We start from the raw sequence: 17,098 nt of genomic DNA on the forward strand, positions 1-17,098 counted from the left end.
TCCTTTGAGAAACTGAGAAATGAACGGAATTTTAAAATAAGAACACTGCTCAGACGAGGGCTTAAATATAGACAGCACCGCCAGGTAACCTTTAACGGTACACACTTGCAGGCCCTTCTGGGCCAAAGAAAGCAAAAAAAAGACAGAACCACAGGAATGTCGCATGAAAGAGGATCCACATTCTTAACCCTGCACCAGTCGCAGAACTTACTCCAACGGCAATGGTACAGGGACTTTGTTGCCGGCCATCTGGCCGAAAGCAACACCTCCATCACGTCTTCAGGGAGGTCCCAATCCTTATACCTCCACCTTTCAGAAGCCAAGCATGAATGTTGAGGGATTTGACCTCTGGATGGAGAACCTGACCCCCCCCCCCCTCCCGTGAGAGCAGATCGTCTCAGTAGGGAAGAAGAAGTGGAGGGCAGATGGACAAGTCGAGAAGCTCCGGGTACCACGTCCTACTGGTCCATGCCGGAGCAATGAGGATCATCCGGGAACCGAACCTCCGCAGCACTTGTGGGATGACGGGGACTGGAGGAAACACGTACAGCAGTGGGAATGACCACTCCACCACGAACGCATCTCCTAAGGCTCCTCTTGGAGGAAATTCCCGTGAGCAGAACCTTTCACACTTCCGGTTGACACTGGAGGCGAAGAGATCCACTTGAGGGGTCCCCCAAAGGGCGAAGATCTCCAGGAGAATCTCCTGAGCCAACTCCCACTCGTGAGAGATCGCGCTCTGCCTACTCAGAGCGTCCGCCGTCTCGTTTTTGTTTCTGGCCAGATGAACTGCCGAGACCGAAATCTCCTGCTGAATTGCCCAGAACCAGAGCTGCATCGCCTCCCTGCACAGAGGAAGTGACCCTGCCAACCCCCCCCCCCCCTTTGTGTTGAGGTAGGGTATGGCCACTGTGTTGTCCGTCAGGATCAGGACATTCTTTCCTCCCACAGTCGGCAGAAAAGCCTTCAGGGCAAGCCTGACGGCCCTCTGCTCCAACAGATTGATATGGAGTCTGGACTCCGACGGAGACCAATGACTGCTGACTGAACTCGTTGGCATGAGCTTCCCATCCCCGTGAGGGATGCGTCCATCAAGATAGTTACCTCCGGCCACGGTAGCCAAAACGGAGCCCCCTTCATCAGATTGCTTGCAACGGCCCACCACAGAAGGTCCTGGGTGACCAAGGGCGGCACCTGAACGGGGTCCGACATCCAGCCGGAGGACTGAGACCACTGGAGCTTGAGTGCCCATTGCAAAGATCTCATCCGCAACCTGGCCTCTGGCACCAGAAGAATGCAGGATGCCATGAGGCCGAGCAATCTCAAGAACTCGAACGCAGGGAGACTCTGGGCATGTTGGAACTTTTGCACCATCTGCTGAATGTAATGAGCCCTTACCTGGGGAGGAAAACACTGCCCCAGGGACGTGTCGAGCACTGCTCCAATGTACTGGAGCCTCTGAGTAGGCGTCAAGTGGGACTTCTTTAATTTGAGGGAGAAGCCCAGCTTGTGGAGGGAGTGGCAGGTGACAGATGATCCAGAACTTGCTCGGGAGAGCGCGCCCTGATCAACCAATCGTCCAGGTAGGGGTAGACGTGAATCCCCCTTTCCTGAGATGCGCTGCCACCACTACCATGAGCTTGGTGAAGGCCCTCGGGGCAGAGGTCAATCCGACCCGCAGGACCCGAAACTGAAAGTGCGAGTCACCAACCGCGAACCTCAGGTACTTCTTGTGCTTTGGATGGATCGGCACATGAAAATAAGCATCCTTGAGGTCGAGAGACACCAGCCAGTCCTGAAGTTGAAGGGCCTGGAGGACTTGAGAAAAGGTAACCATCTTGAACTTGTCCTTCCTGAGAAGTTTGTTCAAACCGTGCAAGTCCATGATGGGTCTCAATCCCCAGTCTTTCTTTGAAATCAAAAAAATAAGGGGAATACCATCCCTTGTTCCTCTCCGCTACAGGCACTAGTTCTATGGCGCCTTTCTCCAGCAGGGCTTGATTTTCCTGCGCAAGGAGCGGATCCGGACTCTTCAAAGAGAGATTCCCTGGTGGATTGTCGTGAGGCCTCTGCCGATAGGGAAAACAGTAACCGTGGGCTATGATCTCCAGAACCCACACATCTGAAGTAATGGCACGCCATTCTACAAGATGCTGCGCTAGCCTTCCCCCCCAACCGGCGAACCATGGGACCTGGCCTCATGACTGAGCTGAAGCAACTGCCCGAGCGGCCTTGGCACCTCAAGTACCTTCTTTTCCACCTCTGGCACTCCTACAGTGGCCCCTTTGACTAGCAGCTCCTCTCGCTTTACTAAAGGATGAGTAATAACGAAAGGAACCTAACCTCCATTGCGGTCTCCTAGGACGAAAAGGCAGAGGTTGTCGAACTGCAGCGCTCAATGACTTCCCTGCAGCTTTTGAGGTCTGCAACCTCTCAAGGCTCTCGTCAGCCTTGCTGCCAAAAAGATGTACACCATCAAAAGGCATGTTGAGGAGCCGGCTTGCACATCGGGCGCAAACCCCGACTTCCGCAACCACGCAAACCTGCGTATTACGGTGCTCGCCACCGTGGACCGGCTGACGCAATCTGCCATGTCCAGACCCGACTGAACGGCCTCACACATGACATCCTTGCCATCCTGTATCATAGCAAGAAAACCATCCTGTTCATCCCCGTCGGCAATATGTTCAGCCGCCAAGGAAACAGTTCCACAGAGTGTGCGTGAAATGTGACAAGGCACATATGGAGTTGGCCACCTGAAGAACCATACCCCCTGAAGAAAACGCTTTCTTCGCCCAACCATCAAAACGCTTGTCGTCCCCATCAGGAGGGAAGGTAGGATACGACGCCAGACCACCCCAAGTACTCGATGACCCTCGACATAAGGCGCCGGTACGAGGACTCAGCATGGGTGCCAGGTTCAAGCCTACAGAACTCCACCTCCGGAGAGGTGTCCAGACCACTGGCGTCATGCAGCGACTGACGCAGGTCCTCAATCTGGCTATGTCCCGAGATAATCTCGTCTGGTACCGTATCAGGAACCATCCCATCTTCAGAACCCTCATCCACCTCAGAAATATAATCCAGATGGTGGAAAGTGGGCACAGAATGGGGGACAAAGACATGCTTGGCCCTGGCCAGAGCCTTTCTAGGGGGTTCCACCGTGCCACGGGGTACCTCCGACAAGACAGCCTCGAAAGACGTCGAGTGAATAGACGTCGAGTGAATAGACGTCGAGCGCGGCGCCGACAACATCAACGGCTTCGACACAGGCCTCTAAGGCAGAGCCCCGAGCATGTTCTTTGACAGCCTGGGTGCCAACGACTTCCTCGCAGGCAAAGCCTCGGGAGAGTCCGACGACCTCAGCGCCACAGGCGTCGACGAAGGCTTCACAGGTGCACACAGTCTTGAGCGCGTCGAGGACCGGGACCTGGAACGGGCATGACTAGAACAATTCCCCTTGTCCGAGTGGGACCTTTACCCGCGAATCGTGCCGACCACCCAAGCCCAAAGGCATACAAGCGGTGTCTCTAGTACGGTCATGCCCAACCCGGTGCCCTGCGATTCAAGAATCACCAACATTTTCTTACCGAAGGAAGCCCATTCCTCCGGAGTCGCATGCTTGGTGGGATAAGCAACACGCCGACGGGCGGAGTCCTCGGACGAGGATGGAGAAGGCGACCGATGATGGCACTTCCGTGAGTGCCTTGAAGAGGCAGAGGAGTGGCGGGACCCACTCCGGGACCGAGACCCCCTAGACTTACGACGACGATGCGGAGTCTCGCCCCTCGAATTGTCCGTCGAAAGCCCAGTGAAACTCGACTTCCGGGGCTTGGACACCTTACCAACCGACAGCTTCTTCTTACGCTCCCGCAAGGCCTTGGACGTAAGAGACTGGCAGTCGACACAATTATCCGTGTCGTGGGCCTCCCCGAGGCACCAGAGGCAGGCGTTGTGCGAGTCCGTTCACGACACCTTGGACCCGCAGTCCCCACATTTCTTGAAGTCAGGACGCGGGGTGGAAGAAGAGGAAGAAATCCCGATAAGGAACAAGTTACTTACCTGTAACTGTTGTTGTCCAGCATGGGTCTGGCATGGATTCACATGCTCATGAATATTCCCCGTCGTCAGGCTGGGAATCCTCGTTAAAGAAAAAATCAGTATCAGTTTCGTTTCTGATCTGTCTTTCGTAGTAGTAACCAATCACTGATCTCTGCGTCATACTGACCACAGCCAATGACTGCCCTCTACCTAAGCCCCGCCTCTGGCAGCCATCTTCAGATTTGGTAGCACGTGAAGTGGCAGTATGATCAAGTGAAGAGCCGCAGAGGGGTAGGCGGGAGGGTTCGCATGTGAATCCATGCCAGACCCATGCTGGAGAACAACAGTTACAGGTAAGTAACTTGTTCCTTCTCCAGCATGGGGTCTGGCATGGATTCACATGCTCATGGATAAAGAATACATAGCAGTACATACATGCACAACCACGGGAGGTGGCAAACGCTCAACATTAAGCATTACATCAAACTCAACATTAAGCAATTCTTACCTCCTCACCCGGCTCACCTTAGGCGAACAGATTGCGCAGCACTGCTTGGCCGACCCTGGACTCCTCCGTGGAATCCCGATCGACGCAGTAGAATTTCGTGAAGGTGTGCGTCGACCTCCACGTAGCAGCCCTGCAGATGTCCAGCAAGGGCACACCAGATAGGAACGCCGTGGTAGCTGCGATCGCTCTGGTGGAATGGGCTCTCGGACGGCCAGGCAGCGGTCAGTTTGCCAACCGATGACAGTACATGATACAGCCGGAGAGCCATCTGGAAATGGAGGCCTTTGAGAGAGCCTTCCCCTGATTGACAGGTCCAAAGTTCACAAAAAGTTGTGACGTCTTCCGAAAACACTTTGTGCGGTCCACGTAAAACTTCAGCGCTCTAGCCACATCCAGCGAGTGCAAAGTCCTTTCGGCCGGCGACGAAGGCGACGGGAAGAAAACAGGCAACACCAAGGGTTCGTTAAGGTGGAAGTCGGACGGCACCTTGGGCATGAAGGAGGGGTGCGTCCTGAGCACTACCCTCGTGTCGTGAAAAGTCAAGTAAGGGGGCTTGCAGGAAAGGGCCTGGATCTCTCCCACTCTTCGTGCGGAGGTGATGGCCACAAGAAACGCCGTTTTCCACGACAAGAACTTCAACGGAGCCGAGTGCAGAGGCTCGAACGGAGGTCCCATGAGCTTGGTCAGCACCACGTTGAGCTCCCACGCTGGGGCCGGAGCCTTCACCGGCAGGAACGATCTGAACAGTCCCTTCATGAATTCTTTCAGACGATGAGACCACAAAGATGTCCGCCCCGTGGTTCTGGTGTATCGGGAGATCGCAGCAAGATGAATCTTGAACGACGCATGCGCCAGTCCAGCCTTGGCCAGCGTCAGAAGGTACGGCAGTACCTGGGGAGCCGTAATCCGTAGAGGGTTAATCTTCTGTGCGTGGCACCAGACAGAGAACCTCTTCCATTTGTGTCCATAGCATTTAAGAGTTGAGGACGCCCTGGCCTTTGCAAGAACCTCTCTGCAGTCGGCCGGTATGTCGTATCCTCCAAACTCCAACGCTGCAGGAGCCAGGCCTGCAAGTTCAGCGACTTCGGGTCGTGATGGAGGACGGCGCCTCCTTCCCTGGAGAGAAGATCCGCGTCCACTGGCAGCTTGATTGACGGGGACGCTGACAAGTCCAGAAGGTCCAGGAACCATATCTGCCTCGGCCACGCAGGTGCGACGAGGATCATCCTGCACCGTGACCTCTTGAGCTGGTTGATGAGCCGGATCAGCAATGGCAATGGAGGGAACGCATATAGAAACAGGCCCTCCCAGGGGAACGAGAAAGCATCGCCCATGCTCCTCGGCTGGGGAAACCTGCTGGCGAACCTCCGGCACTTGGAGTTCGTCGCCGTCGCAAACAGGTCGATCTGGGGTGTGCCCCACCGTCGGAAGAGGCGGTCCACTAGATCCTGTCGTAGTTCCCACTCGTGGCACGAGCGCAGCTCTCTGCTGAGCGAGTTGGCAATGGTGTTTTTTATCCCTGCCAGATGAAACGGCACCAGAAACATCCCTTGGGCGACGGCCCAATGCCACAGATCCTGCGCCTCCTTGGACAGGGCTGGGGGATCTGGTACCGCCCTGCTTCCTGATGTAGAACATGGTGGTGGTGTTGTCGGTGAAGATCCTCACCACCTTGCCCTTGAGGGATGGAAGAAAGAACCTGAGGGCCCAAAACACTGCACGGAGCTCCAGGACGTTGATATGGAGGGACTTCTCCGTCGGAAGCCAAAGGCCTCTCGCGTGCAGATTTTCGGTGTGCGCTCCCCACCCTTCCAGGGAGGCATCCGTGGTCACTGTCTCCTGGTGGCCGGGGGTCTGGAAGTCCATGCCCGCCGTCAGATGCGCGCGGGTGCCCCACCACCGGATCGCTCGTCGGAAACTCTCGAGTGTGATCCTCTCCTCGAAGCTGCCCATCGTCTGGATCCAGCGCGCGTCCAGGAACTCCTGCAACTGGCGCATCCGGAGCCTGCACAGGCGGATGAGATAAATGCAAGAAGACATCATTCCGAGGAGGGACTTGATGGACCTCACCCTGGCCGCGTCCGCAACCAGCATCCGCTGCACCTTGCTCAAGATGGCCCTCGTCCTTTCCTCCGACGGAGAGGCCAGAAGCGACACTGTGTCAAGCTTCGCTCCCAGAAACAGTGCGTCTTGCGCGGGCACCAGGTGGGACTTGGCGTAGTTTATGGAGAATCCCAGGTCCGTGAGTAGTTGGACGGTCCTTGCCGTGTGCTCCACGGCGAGCTCCTTAGTCTTTGCTCGGATGAACCAGTCGTCCAGGTAGGGGTAGACGTGGATCCCCTCTCGGCGCAGCTGCGCCGCCACCGGTGCGAGGCACTTGGTGAACACCCTGGGTGCCGACCTCAATCCGAAGGGAAGGGCTTTGAACTGGTAGTGACGCCCTTGGACCACGAACCTGAGAAACTTTCGGTGTCCCTTTAGGATGGGAATATGGAAGTAGGCATCTTCCAAATCCAACGACGACAGGAAATCGCCCTCCTCCAGTTGACCCAGGACGTGTTGGAGGGGGACCATCCGGAACTTCTGTGCCTTGATGAATTTGTCGTCGTAGGTCCAGGATGGGACGCCATCCTCCCGTCTTCTTCACGAGGAAGTATCTTGAGTAAACTCCAGAGCCCCGAAGCCTCTTTGGGACGAGCTCGATGGCGCCCTTCTTGAGCATCGCCTTTACCTCCAAGAGAAATTGAGGGACGTGATGTTCTTTCTTGGCCACAGGGGGGACGCGCAGGCACCTCTTTAGAAACTCGAGCGCGTGACCCTGAGCTAGGGCGTCCAGCACCCAACGGTCGGTGGAGATGGACTCCCACACGCTGACGAAGCTCGCCAGCCGGCCTCCCACCGGGGGTGCTTTGGTGGGGGCCCGACCCCACGGCCGGTTCAGTCCTGCTTTGACGAGGCTTTGCCACCTTGTCCTCTTTGGCGACGACGGCGGGGTCCGCCTGACTTGCCTCGTCCCCTGTAAGCTTCCTGTGACGACGAACGGGCCGCTTGATGGTAGGTGGAAATCCGCCGCTGGAACCTTTGGAGGCACCCTGTTTGCCTCCGCCGCTCCGAAAGGGTGGCCGCCGTTGCTGGAGAACCCCAAGAGCCCGGGCCGTCTCCGTGTCCGCCTTGATGGCTTGAAGGGAATCGTCCACTGTTTTCCCAAACAGGTTGTTTCCATTGAACGGCATGTCCAATACTCTGGTCTGCACGTCCTGACGGAAGTCAGTAGCCTTGAGCCATCCACGCCGCCTAAGGCACACGCCGTTGCCCAACTGGCGACATCCAGCGTCAGCGATGTCCGTCGCAATCGTAATGGCATGGTCCGACGCCACCTCTCCTTCCTGCAAGATCTCTAGGGCTTCCGCCCTCTTGTCGTCTGGTAGGAAGTCCAGCAGGGGGGCCAGTTTGTACCACAACTCCGTCGTAGCGGGCTACGATAGCCAAGGCGTTGGCCGCCTTAATCGTCGTCGCTGCCGACGAGATGACTCTGCGTCCCATGGTGTCTAATTTCTTTCCCTCGCCGTCCGGCGGGGAGGTCGACGTAGAGGCCGCACCCCCCCCCACCCTGCGCGGAGACGACCGAGTCCGGGGTCGGCTGTGCCCGAAGGCACAAGGGGGCCGCGTCCGGGACCCGGTACTTCTTCTCGTACCAATCCCTTCTAGCCGGCGTCGTGGATGGGTTCTTGAGGAGGGCGAGGCCCTCATCCCAAATATCGTCTAGTAGAGGTACAGCGAGGACCGTCTTCCTCTTGGTCTCGCGCCATTGATAAAGGAAACCTTCCTTCTTCTCTTCCGGGCAGAGCTGGAAAAGCTCGGATGCCCTGGCGATCATGGAGTGAAACGATCCAATCTCGTCGGGTGGGGAAGCCCGGGTGGGAGGGGACGGGAGATCCTCGTCGTAAACCTTGTCATCTGTACCCGTCGTGGCCGTGTCAGTCCCCGTATCATCCCCACGTGTCGTGGACGGGGAGGTGGGCTGAACAGGGCGCGATGGCTGAAAAGGAGGTGGAGGATGAATCCTTCTCTTAGGGGGGAGGGCTCCCAGAAGGGCCTGGCTCCGGGTCCCCCGTCGGGAGCGGTTCCTCCGTTGGTGGTAACGGCAGTCTCGTCCTTATCTCCGAGCATAAGGACTGTATAGCCAACAAAATGGCCGCCGAGTTGTCTTGCGGCACTGGTTGAGGGGAGTCCGACGGGCGGTTTATGAGCCCTGTCGGCACCCTCGACGTTCTCGTCATCTCCGTCGGGGTCCCTCCCGACGGGCTAGTCTTCTTCCACGCCAACGCCGTGGCTTAAGACTTCGATCAGCTCCTCCTCAGAGGTTGAGGCCGAATCCACGACTACCTCCTGCCCCCCCCTTTTTCTTCTCCGTCGGAGGTTTCACGGGGGTCCTGTCGATGGGCATGAAAGAGGACTCCCTCCGCGGTGGCAGGGAGACTCTGGGCCCCGAGGTCGCCACCACTGGTGTAGCCTCCACAGGCTGAGCCTGGGCCGCCGCGACTGTCTCGATAGAGGCCTTGGCCGGGTGAATTAAGGCTTTCACCACCTTAGGTGCGCTCACCGCCTTCTCCCTGGGGGGGGGGGGGGGGTGGTCACCGCCTCGCTCCCCCTCCGATGGGGCCTTTCGAGCTCGACCGGGGTCTCTCCAGGAGCTTCGCCGGGTGCTCGGCCTTCCTCTTACCCGAGCCAGAGCGTTGGCTCGTGGTTGATGGCGCCGGGGAGGATGCGCCCTGCCTGGCGCCCGTAGAGCCCGACCGTTCGGCGCTCCCGGTGCCAGCGGACTCACGGTGCTTGGCCTTCTGTTGGACCCCCGTCGCCGGGGCGCCCTCAAAGGTCTTAGAAGGCCGCTCGGACTTCGCCTGACGGTCTCTTTCCTTCTAGCCAGTTGGCGAGACGTGGATGGCGGTCCTTCATGGTCCGCTCCGACATATTGCCGCAAAACGCACAGTCCTTCTCCACGTGCGTCTTGTCCTCATGTAGGCAGTAAAGGCAAAGGGAGTGTTCGTCTTCCTTAAAGACATTCTGAAGCTGGCATCCAGGGCAGACCCTGAACAGCTTTCCGGGCGTCGAGCTTCCCTTCTCCTGGGCCATGTCCGAGATGGGCCTGAGAAACTTCTGGAGTCCTCCAAAAGCGTGGCTCGACGAAATCTTCACCCTTGAGGGGCGTAGACGAATCCGACACGGGTCCCCGTTGATCTGATGAACGGTGGAGCTTGAGGCTCTTTTGACCGAAAAAAGAGAAATTTTTCTGAGAAAAAACATGAAAAAAGCACTAACGCTCGAGAGCAATAGCACGAGGATTCCAACACTTGAACGTGCGGTAAAAATCTGAAGATGGCTGCCAGAGGCGGGGCTTAGGTAGAGGACAGTCATTGGCTGTGGTCAGTATGACGCAGAGATCAGTGATTGGTTACTACTAAGAAAGACAGATCAGAAACGAAACGGATACTGATTTTTTTCTTTACCGAGGATTCCCAGCCTGACGGGGAATATTCATGAGCATGTGAATCCATGCCAGACCCCATGCTGGAGAAACTACACAAACGAACAGGTTCGAAGAACCGAAAGAACAGAAACTCCAAAGAGTCAAGGCGCGCCGAGATCTCTGAAGCAAACACGTTCGCGGAAAAAAAGGAACTGAGGCTACGGGTGTCGTGCGTCCTACATATAACATCCGGTTACGTCGGCGGAGGCACTCGAAGACGGCGTATCGACGCAGAAGCCGAAAGATTTTTTCGAAGCAGCAGAGCTGTGGTGATTACTGTCAGATATGGAATACGTCGGAGGACCCAATCCCCTCGAAAACCAATTATTGCAAAAAGTAAATGGGAGTGATGATTAAATAAGGAACCTATGTAACAATGTTAGTCTCAGACGGTTGCAGGAGTCGTATCATAATTCCTTCAGCAGGACCAGAAACACCCAAGGCGAGCGTGGAGCCAGCCTATGTGCGAATCCAGTTTTTTTATCCAACATTGGAATTGTGTTTTAACAGCATTACTCAAACATACCTCACAATTTTGCGCAGTCCAGATGTCTCCAGTTTCCGATGCGGAGGTGGAGCCGCTTGTGAACTCGGATTCATCTGAAGAAATTAAGGAATACACAATGAACAAAATAAGCAGACCCCCAGATCAAAGAAAGTGAGAGCAGCTTTGGTAAGAGTTTGCTCTACTAGAAGACCATTGAATACAGCACACATGTACCACTGAGAAAATGTTCCCCCTCTTTACAGTCTTAGATCATTAAAGATGTTTTTCTGCACTACCACCATTTCAGAGCTGGGTGAGCATTCTTTGCTATCCAAGCTTCTCTTAAAAGATCTTGCAATATAAAGGCAAGATTCATGCTATTCTGTCATTAATAGTCTCTAATGAAGTGGTCTACTGATTTAGGGAATACTCAGCATAGGGTCTCAACATTAATTTATAGAGCACAACATGCACTGCATCACTGATGGATGAGGGAAGACGCCAGTAGATAACACATTCAAGCAATCAGCATTTGTTCTGTAAATTAGATTATTAACATACAAAGTGTCATATTTGCATATTTAAACCATACGTTCTGCACATTGAGGATAATCACTAGCATAAATAAAAGAATGTTTTAAAGTTTTCCATTACATTTTTCACAACACTGCAAGCATCTTCCAAAACACCCTTGGTCATAGATGAGACATGTTAGATGTGCCTTCATTTGGACTAGAGCATATGGAATTTAATTTCCAGAAGACGTGGGGCATCCTGCAACTAAGCGCTTGCTAACTATTGAGACACTGAACAACACTGGCTGATCCTTAGACACAGCATAGAAGGAAAAACACTGTGCCTCTGCCACGCTATCCTCATTTTGCATTATATGAAACAAAATGGAGTAAAAAATAGTGGTGGTTTTAAGTGCTCTCTGCATACGCAGATGCAGTCTTCAAAAGGCTTTCCGAGAACAGGTGCTGCCACCACTGCCATCAAACTGAATCTTTTGGAGATACCATGATACGGATGCTTAAGTTCACTGCCTTCCAGAGATTGTGAACAGTTCATATCATTATCCCATGCATCTGTATCGCACACATTCAGATTGTGTGGTACTTTAATCCCACAAAATAAACACCCAAAGAGTCACAATAGACACAGGATTATTCACTTTACTGGATTAGTATGCACAAGGGAAACCCTCCAGTTTACTCACTTTAACTGCACTAAAACTGAAAGCAACAAAACTCTTGAAATACGCCAAGTTAAAAGGAGAAGTTTGCTCAAAAATATATTCCCGAAGGATATTGATTTAATAAGCAGATGGATTACACATTGCGTTTTTACGGTGGACGAAATCGAAAGTAGAGCCAATGCGGTTTTGGGAGATGTTAGGGCCAATCGATTCCACGCCTGCACTTTACAAAAGATGTGTACGATCAATGCACAAAAAAAGCGTCAACCCAGAATTTGTAAATTGTTGCGAATCCAACTCAATTTCAGCACACGCTGGCTCGTGTGTAGTGGGCGAATTTATTTTATGTTTGTTGGTATGTAGGATGGTGGTCTGTGAAAATATGTAACAACAACAAACCAGAGTAACAGGGGATACCAGGTTTCTCTCACCTGACCTGGAATGTACCAAAAGGTCTACCTAAACAAAAAAAGATCACAGCACATGTGCTTCAGTGGGTGAGCTCTGGTCATGGACACACGTCTATACAACCAATACCTCACAAAAACATAATGAGGTATCCTTGATCAAAATACATAAAGCATGTGATGCGAAACAATTCAAATTCACTACAAATTCAAAATGCATGACATTTTTATTAATTCATACAAAATTTCTATAACAATTTCCTTCTAAAAATCATCAAAGTGCCACAACAATTGCACCTATAAAATACTGAGAAAGATGGTCAACCCATCTACTCATACACATTCCCTGAAAACATACTCCAGACATACCTCATTCTCACACAAACAACCAAGCATCCTTACTTCACAATGATCTAATATGACATCACAGCCTTAACAAAAAGACTGCACTCTCAAATATAATCTACTGTCCTATCGGCGATAGACATTCACAGAGAAACAAAACAACATATAATTTGGTCCATTCAGTGCGTTTCACTGTGTATTACTTAGTACAACCTACAGCAAATTCAAATTCCCCAACCCAACATGTTTCTTTCCGTACATAATTCGTTTTGCAGAAATTCTTCAGGGGTAAGTAGGTCTGGGATTTTCAAGGAAAGGCACATGGAAGCACAGACATGTAGACAAAAATCAGAGACTCACCTATAATTGGAAACAAATACTCAATCCGACTGAGTACATAATTATACCGACTGAATCGAAACACTGCCACTAAATGAATAAGCGGGGTGTAATGGGGGGGCATTAGACGCCCTCACTCATCCTCATCAAATAAGGATATCACATGTGATACCACACGAAGTAAGAAGACGACCAGCTCAATTGGTTTCTATTCGTTCACCACCACCTTATGACACTAAACACAAGGAGATCCGCAATTAGAACCTTCCATCCAGGCGTCCCAATAGCATTGTCTAACATAGTAATGAGACGAAGCACCGCTCCATTACTCTATATCGGAGCGGATGCCTAGTTTCATATAAACCTAATCATTAGGACAAGATTGCTAACACCTCCATAGATGCTGCATGCAATGAAATGGGTTAACCGGTGTAAAGTACTGCATGTTCAAGCAATCAAGACACTGAAACCACGGGAAGCCATGCAACATATGAATAGCAACACCAGAGGAGGAAGTGGCATAACTCACTGGTGATCACCTTAAGTGCCCGATCCAGTAATCTAACACTGCACTCACGCCCCTACAGTTCCGTCGGTTCCCATCAACAGCTTTGCAGCAAGGACCGGACAAAACTAATGTCCCTTATCTGAAGACTGATAAGGAGTTAATCGTTAACGTCAACGTGGTCACACACCAACTTTATCAGGCTGTGAAAAAAGGGGGGGCTGTGATTCACACATGTATCCAGTATGTGGCCAGCTTATACATACTGCATATAGTCAACTAGAGGACCCAGTAAACCATGGGCCAGAATACTACTGACCTTGTATTCCAAAAGCATCAAATCTATCCTGGAATGGTATTGCAACTCTGTATTCTTTATAGATATACGCATGTGTAGTAAAACGGTTACACCGTCTGGTCTCGTTCCAATAATGGCACCGTAATATATCTGTCAAACAAACAAAAACAACGGACCAAACTGTAAGGATCAGTCACACTGTACAAGATGAAATAGACACTGACTTTGATCCCGCTCTAGTAATTATGTACGGGATATGCGGTCCCACGACAAGACTGGTGCTGATAGCGCTATACATCAAAATAGTGCGTTTAACTCCGGCAGAATAGGGTTTGAAAAAAACAGTACCTCGTTTGAACACTCACCACTGCCAATTCAAAAGTCGCTCCAGCACGCCAGATGTATTTCCGGAGACTGGAGGTGAGCGGCCTTTCGGAACATATAATCATCACGTGATACTACAACGTCATTACGTGGTAGCACCATTGCGTGTGATCAAAGACATGATACCCAAACGTCATCACATGGCATCAACATTCCATGGCTAACTCGTACTAAGAATGACACTGCCCAAATAGTGGCGCAGACATGCCTATAGCAAAACACCCTGTATTGTTTACCCAGCACTGCTATCTGATGGTGAAAAAGTTAAATAAAATATACATTCGCCAACACATAGCCGGATACAAGTACTGGGTACATGGAAAAGGATGGCCTGGACCAGGGCGCAGGAACACTCAAGACTGGACATAATACTAAATATTCCAGTCCATCTGTTCATTTAAGCCCAGAAGATCCTACTCAAAAAGATAAGTCTCATCTATTCGACAGAATTTGCTTGTCAGCTGAGTTGTTTTAGTATCTTTTTTTAAATTGTCCACCTCAGGTCATTACAACTATGATCATGCATGATGATGTCCAACCATAGGAGCCGTTAGGAGTCTATTCCTAATACAACTCCAGTGTTCGCTTACACGGGTCTTGATCCTCCGTTCCGTCTTCCCAATATATAATTTGGGGCACGGACACCATATAGTATACACTACATTCATCGAGTTACAATTTGAGAACATTTTCTGTTCCCATGGTCTTGGTAACCCAATGTCTACCTCATTGGTCCTCTTGGTAAATTGACAACAAACATATCCCACAAGGTGCATGTCCTCTCAATTTAGCCAGACCCCATTGCTCCGTAATGGTGGTCTGGACATTCTGCCTGTCGATCACATCATTCCTGCTCACCAGTTCTTTGATACTGTGTCCACGTTTGAAGGCACAACGTGGTGTATCGATGGGTATTTTGACCTTTGCTAAAATATGGCAGTGCTTCTTCACAATCTTGACCACCTGATTAGTGTTCGTGAGCATCTTTAATCACCCGTCTAATGTATCCGGCCTGGCAGGTATAGGTTTTGGTCTATATTCTAACAAAGCCTCCCAATGGTTATTGGACGCTCTTTTCAGTGACCGTTTCACAATCTTTTTGGGATAGCCATGCTGTATAAGATTGTGACTCAGTGAGGCTGCTTCCGACACAAAAACATCCCTACTACTACTGTTACGTTGCGCCTCAAAAATTGGCCAAACAGCAAATTATCTCTCAGAGACTTGGGATGAAAACTGTCATACCTGATTAGGGAGTTGCGATCAGCAGCTTTGTGGAAAGGTTTGAGCTCTAACCCGTTGGTCGAGCAATTTGAAACGATAAGATCTAGAAAGTATCTGTTCTCTGTGATAATTCAAAGTGAATTTCAAAAAAGGATTCATCCCCTTCAACCATTGGAAAAATGCCAGTAGAGTAGTTTCATCTCCGTGCCACACCAGCAGCACGTCATCGATGTACCTCTTCCACACAGTAATATGTGACTTGAAACTTATCACTGTAAATGCTCATGTGTTTAAAAAAAAAAAAAAAACATACAAATTAGCCAGAGATGCAGCCACAGCTGACCCCATTGCAGTCCTGTGGATCTGTTGGAACAACTGTCGTTTAAACTGGAAGTAATTTTCAGTGAGAGAAAGCATGGTACACCAGAAGATTAATGAATTGGGTGTCATGCCCGGATCACGTTTAGTCATTAATAGTTCTTCTATAACATCCAATGTGGCAGTTTGTGGGATCTTAGTGTCAATGTCCATCGTCACCAGTATGTCTTCACACAGATCAAAATGAAAGTTCTCAAACAAGTTTATGACTGCCATAGAATCTTGGATGCGCGAAGGCATCTTACTCACAAAGCCTTTAAAAAAAGAATCCGCAAATTTAGCCAAAGGTTCCAATAAAGAGTTTGTACCAGACCCCATCGGTCTCCCGGGTGGGTTGGTTAGTTAGTGTCTTGTGAACCTTGGGTAATATGTAAAACAAAGGGATACTCTGATCCGGTTTCACTAAATAATCTGCTTCCTTATCAGTGATCCAGCGTCTATCTTTAGCCTTCTCAACTTTATTCAGTGTTAAGGCCCTCAACAGTGGAGTGGGATCTTGTTCCACGAGTTTGTAAAACAGTGTCCGACAACTGTCGGACGTTCGTTGATGTAATCAGAGCGGTTCAAAAGGACAATCGCGCCGCCCTTGTCCGCGCTGCTAATCACTATGAATTTATTGTTTTTGAGTGTCTCAAAAGCTCTTTTCTGTGCAGCCGAACAGTTCTGGAATGCATTAGACAAATGGGTTTGTTCCAGATGTTCCAAATCGGACAGTAACCTCCTTTCGAATACAATAGATTCAAGACTATAACTGGTGACAGGAGGGCAGAAACTAGATCGGTTATGTAAGCCACTGTTAGTTTGTTCGATCTCAAAAGGGTTGTCTTTGAAAAACTGTTTAAGGTGGATCTTCCTATAAAGCCCTTCTATTTAAGGACGACGCACCCTTGACTGGATCAGCCAACACAACCGCTCCATCCAAATCGTCGCCAACAACCCCATCCCCTGGTCTGATCACCACTATCTTCAATTCAACATCGACACTAAAAAAGGACCTCGTGGTCCTATCACCCCCCCTCCATGCAGCACTTGCAAGGAGCTCACGCCTACTCACTGCCCAAAAACTAGCACCCTACCTACAGGTGCCAGGCCTTCAAGCCCCCTTCTCCAAAGATCCAGACACCCTAGCCAACACCTTCAAAGAAATTGTCACCCAAGCAGTCGACGCCATAGCTCCACTTACCCTAAAAAAAGCCAAGAAAATTAAACATTCTAATACTTGGTTCTCAAAAGATCTGCTTGACCAACGTTCACGGAAGAGGGCTGCACTCTCCGCCTGGAAAGCTAATCCCTCAGAAGCCACAAGGAATGCCTTCAAAGCCATTGCCATTTCCATTTCTTACAAAGCCAACATCACCTTAGCCAAATCCTCATCGTTCAACTCGAGGATTAACGACGCCAAATCGGGCTCCAAAGAATTATTCACCATCTTCAGGGAACTAGAAAAGCCCTCCGCA

The 17,098-nt window shown here is 51.0% G+C and overlaps 1 protein-coding gene across 1 annotated transcript in view; it reads right to left on the reverse strand.

Annotated features, from left to right (window-relative positions):
* Positions 1 to 17,098, reverse strand: part of DELE1 (DAP3 binding cell death enhancer 1) — a 339,909-nt gene that overhangs the window by 165,792 nt on the left and 157,019 nt on the right. The window contains exon 6 of the mRNA XM_069654111.1: positions 10,603 to 10,676. Within this exon, the coding sequence (XP_069510212.1) occupies positions 10,603 to 10,676 (74 nt within the window). The remainder of the gene's footprint in view (positions 1 to 10,602; positions 10,677 to 17,098) is intronic.

Source organism: Ambystoma mexicanum, chromosome 3q, assembly GCF_040938575.1.
Source record: "Ambystoma mexicanum isolate Mex_15411 chromosome 3q, UKY_AmexF1_1, whole genome shotgun sequence".
NCBI classification, from domain to species: domain Eukaryota; kingdom Metazoa; phylum Chordata; class Amphibia; order Caudata; family Ambystomatidae; genus Ambystoma; species Ambystoma mexicanum.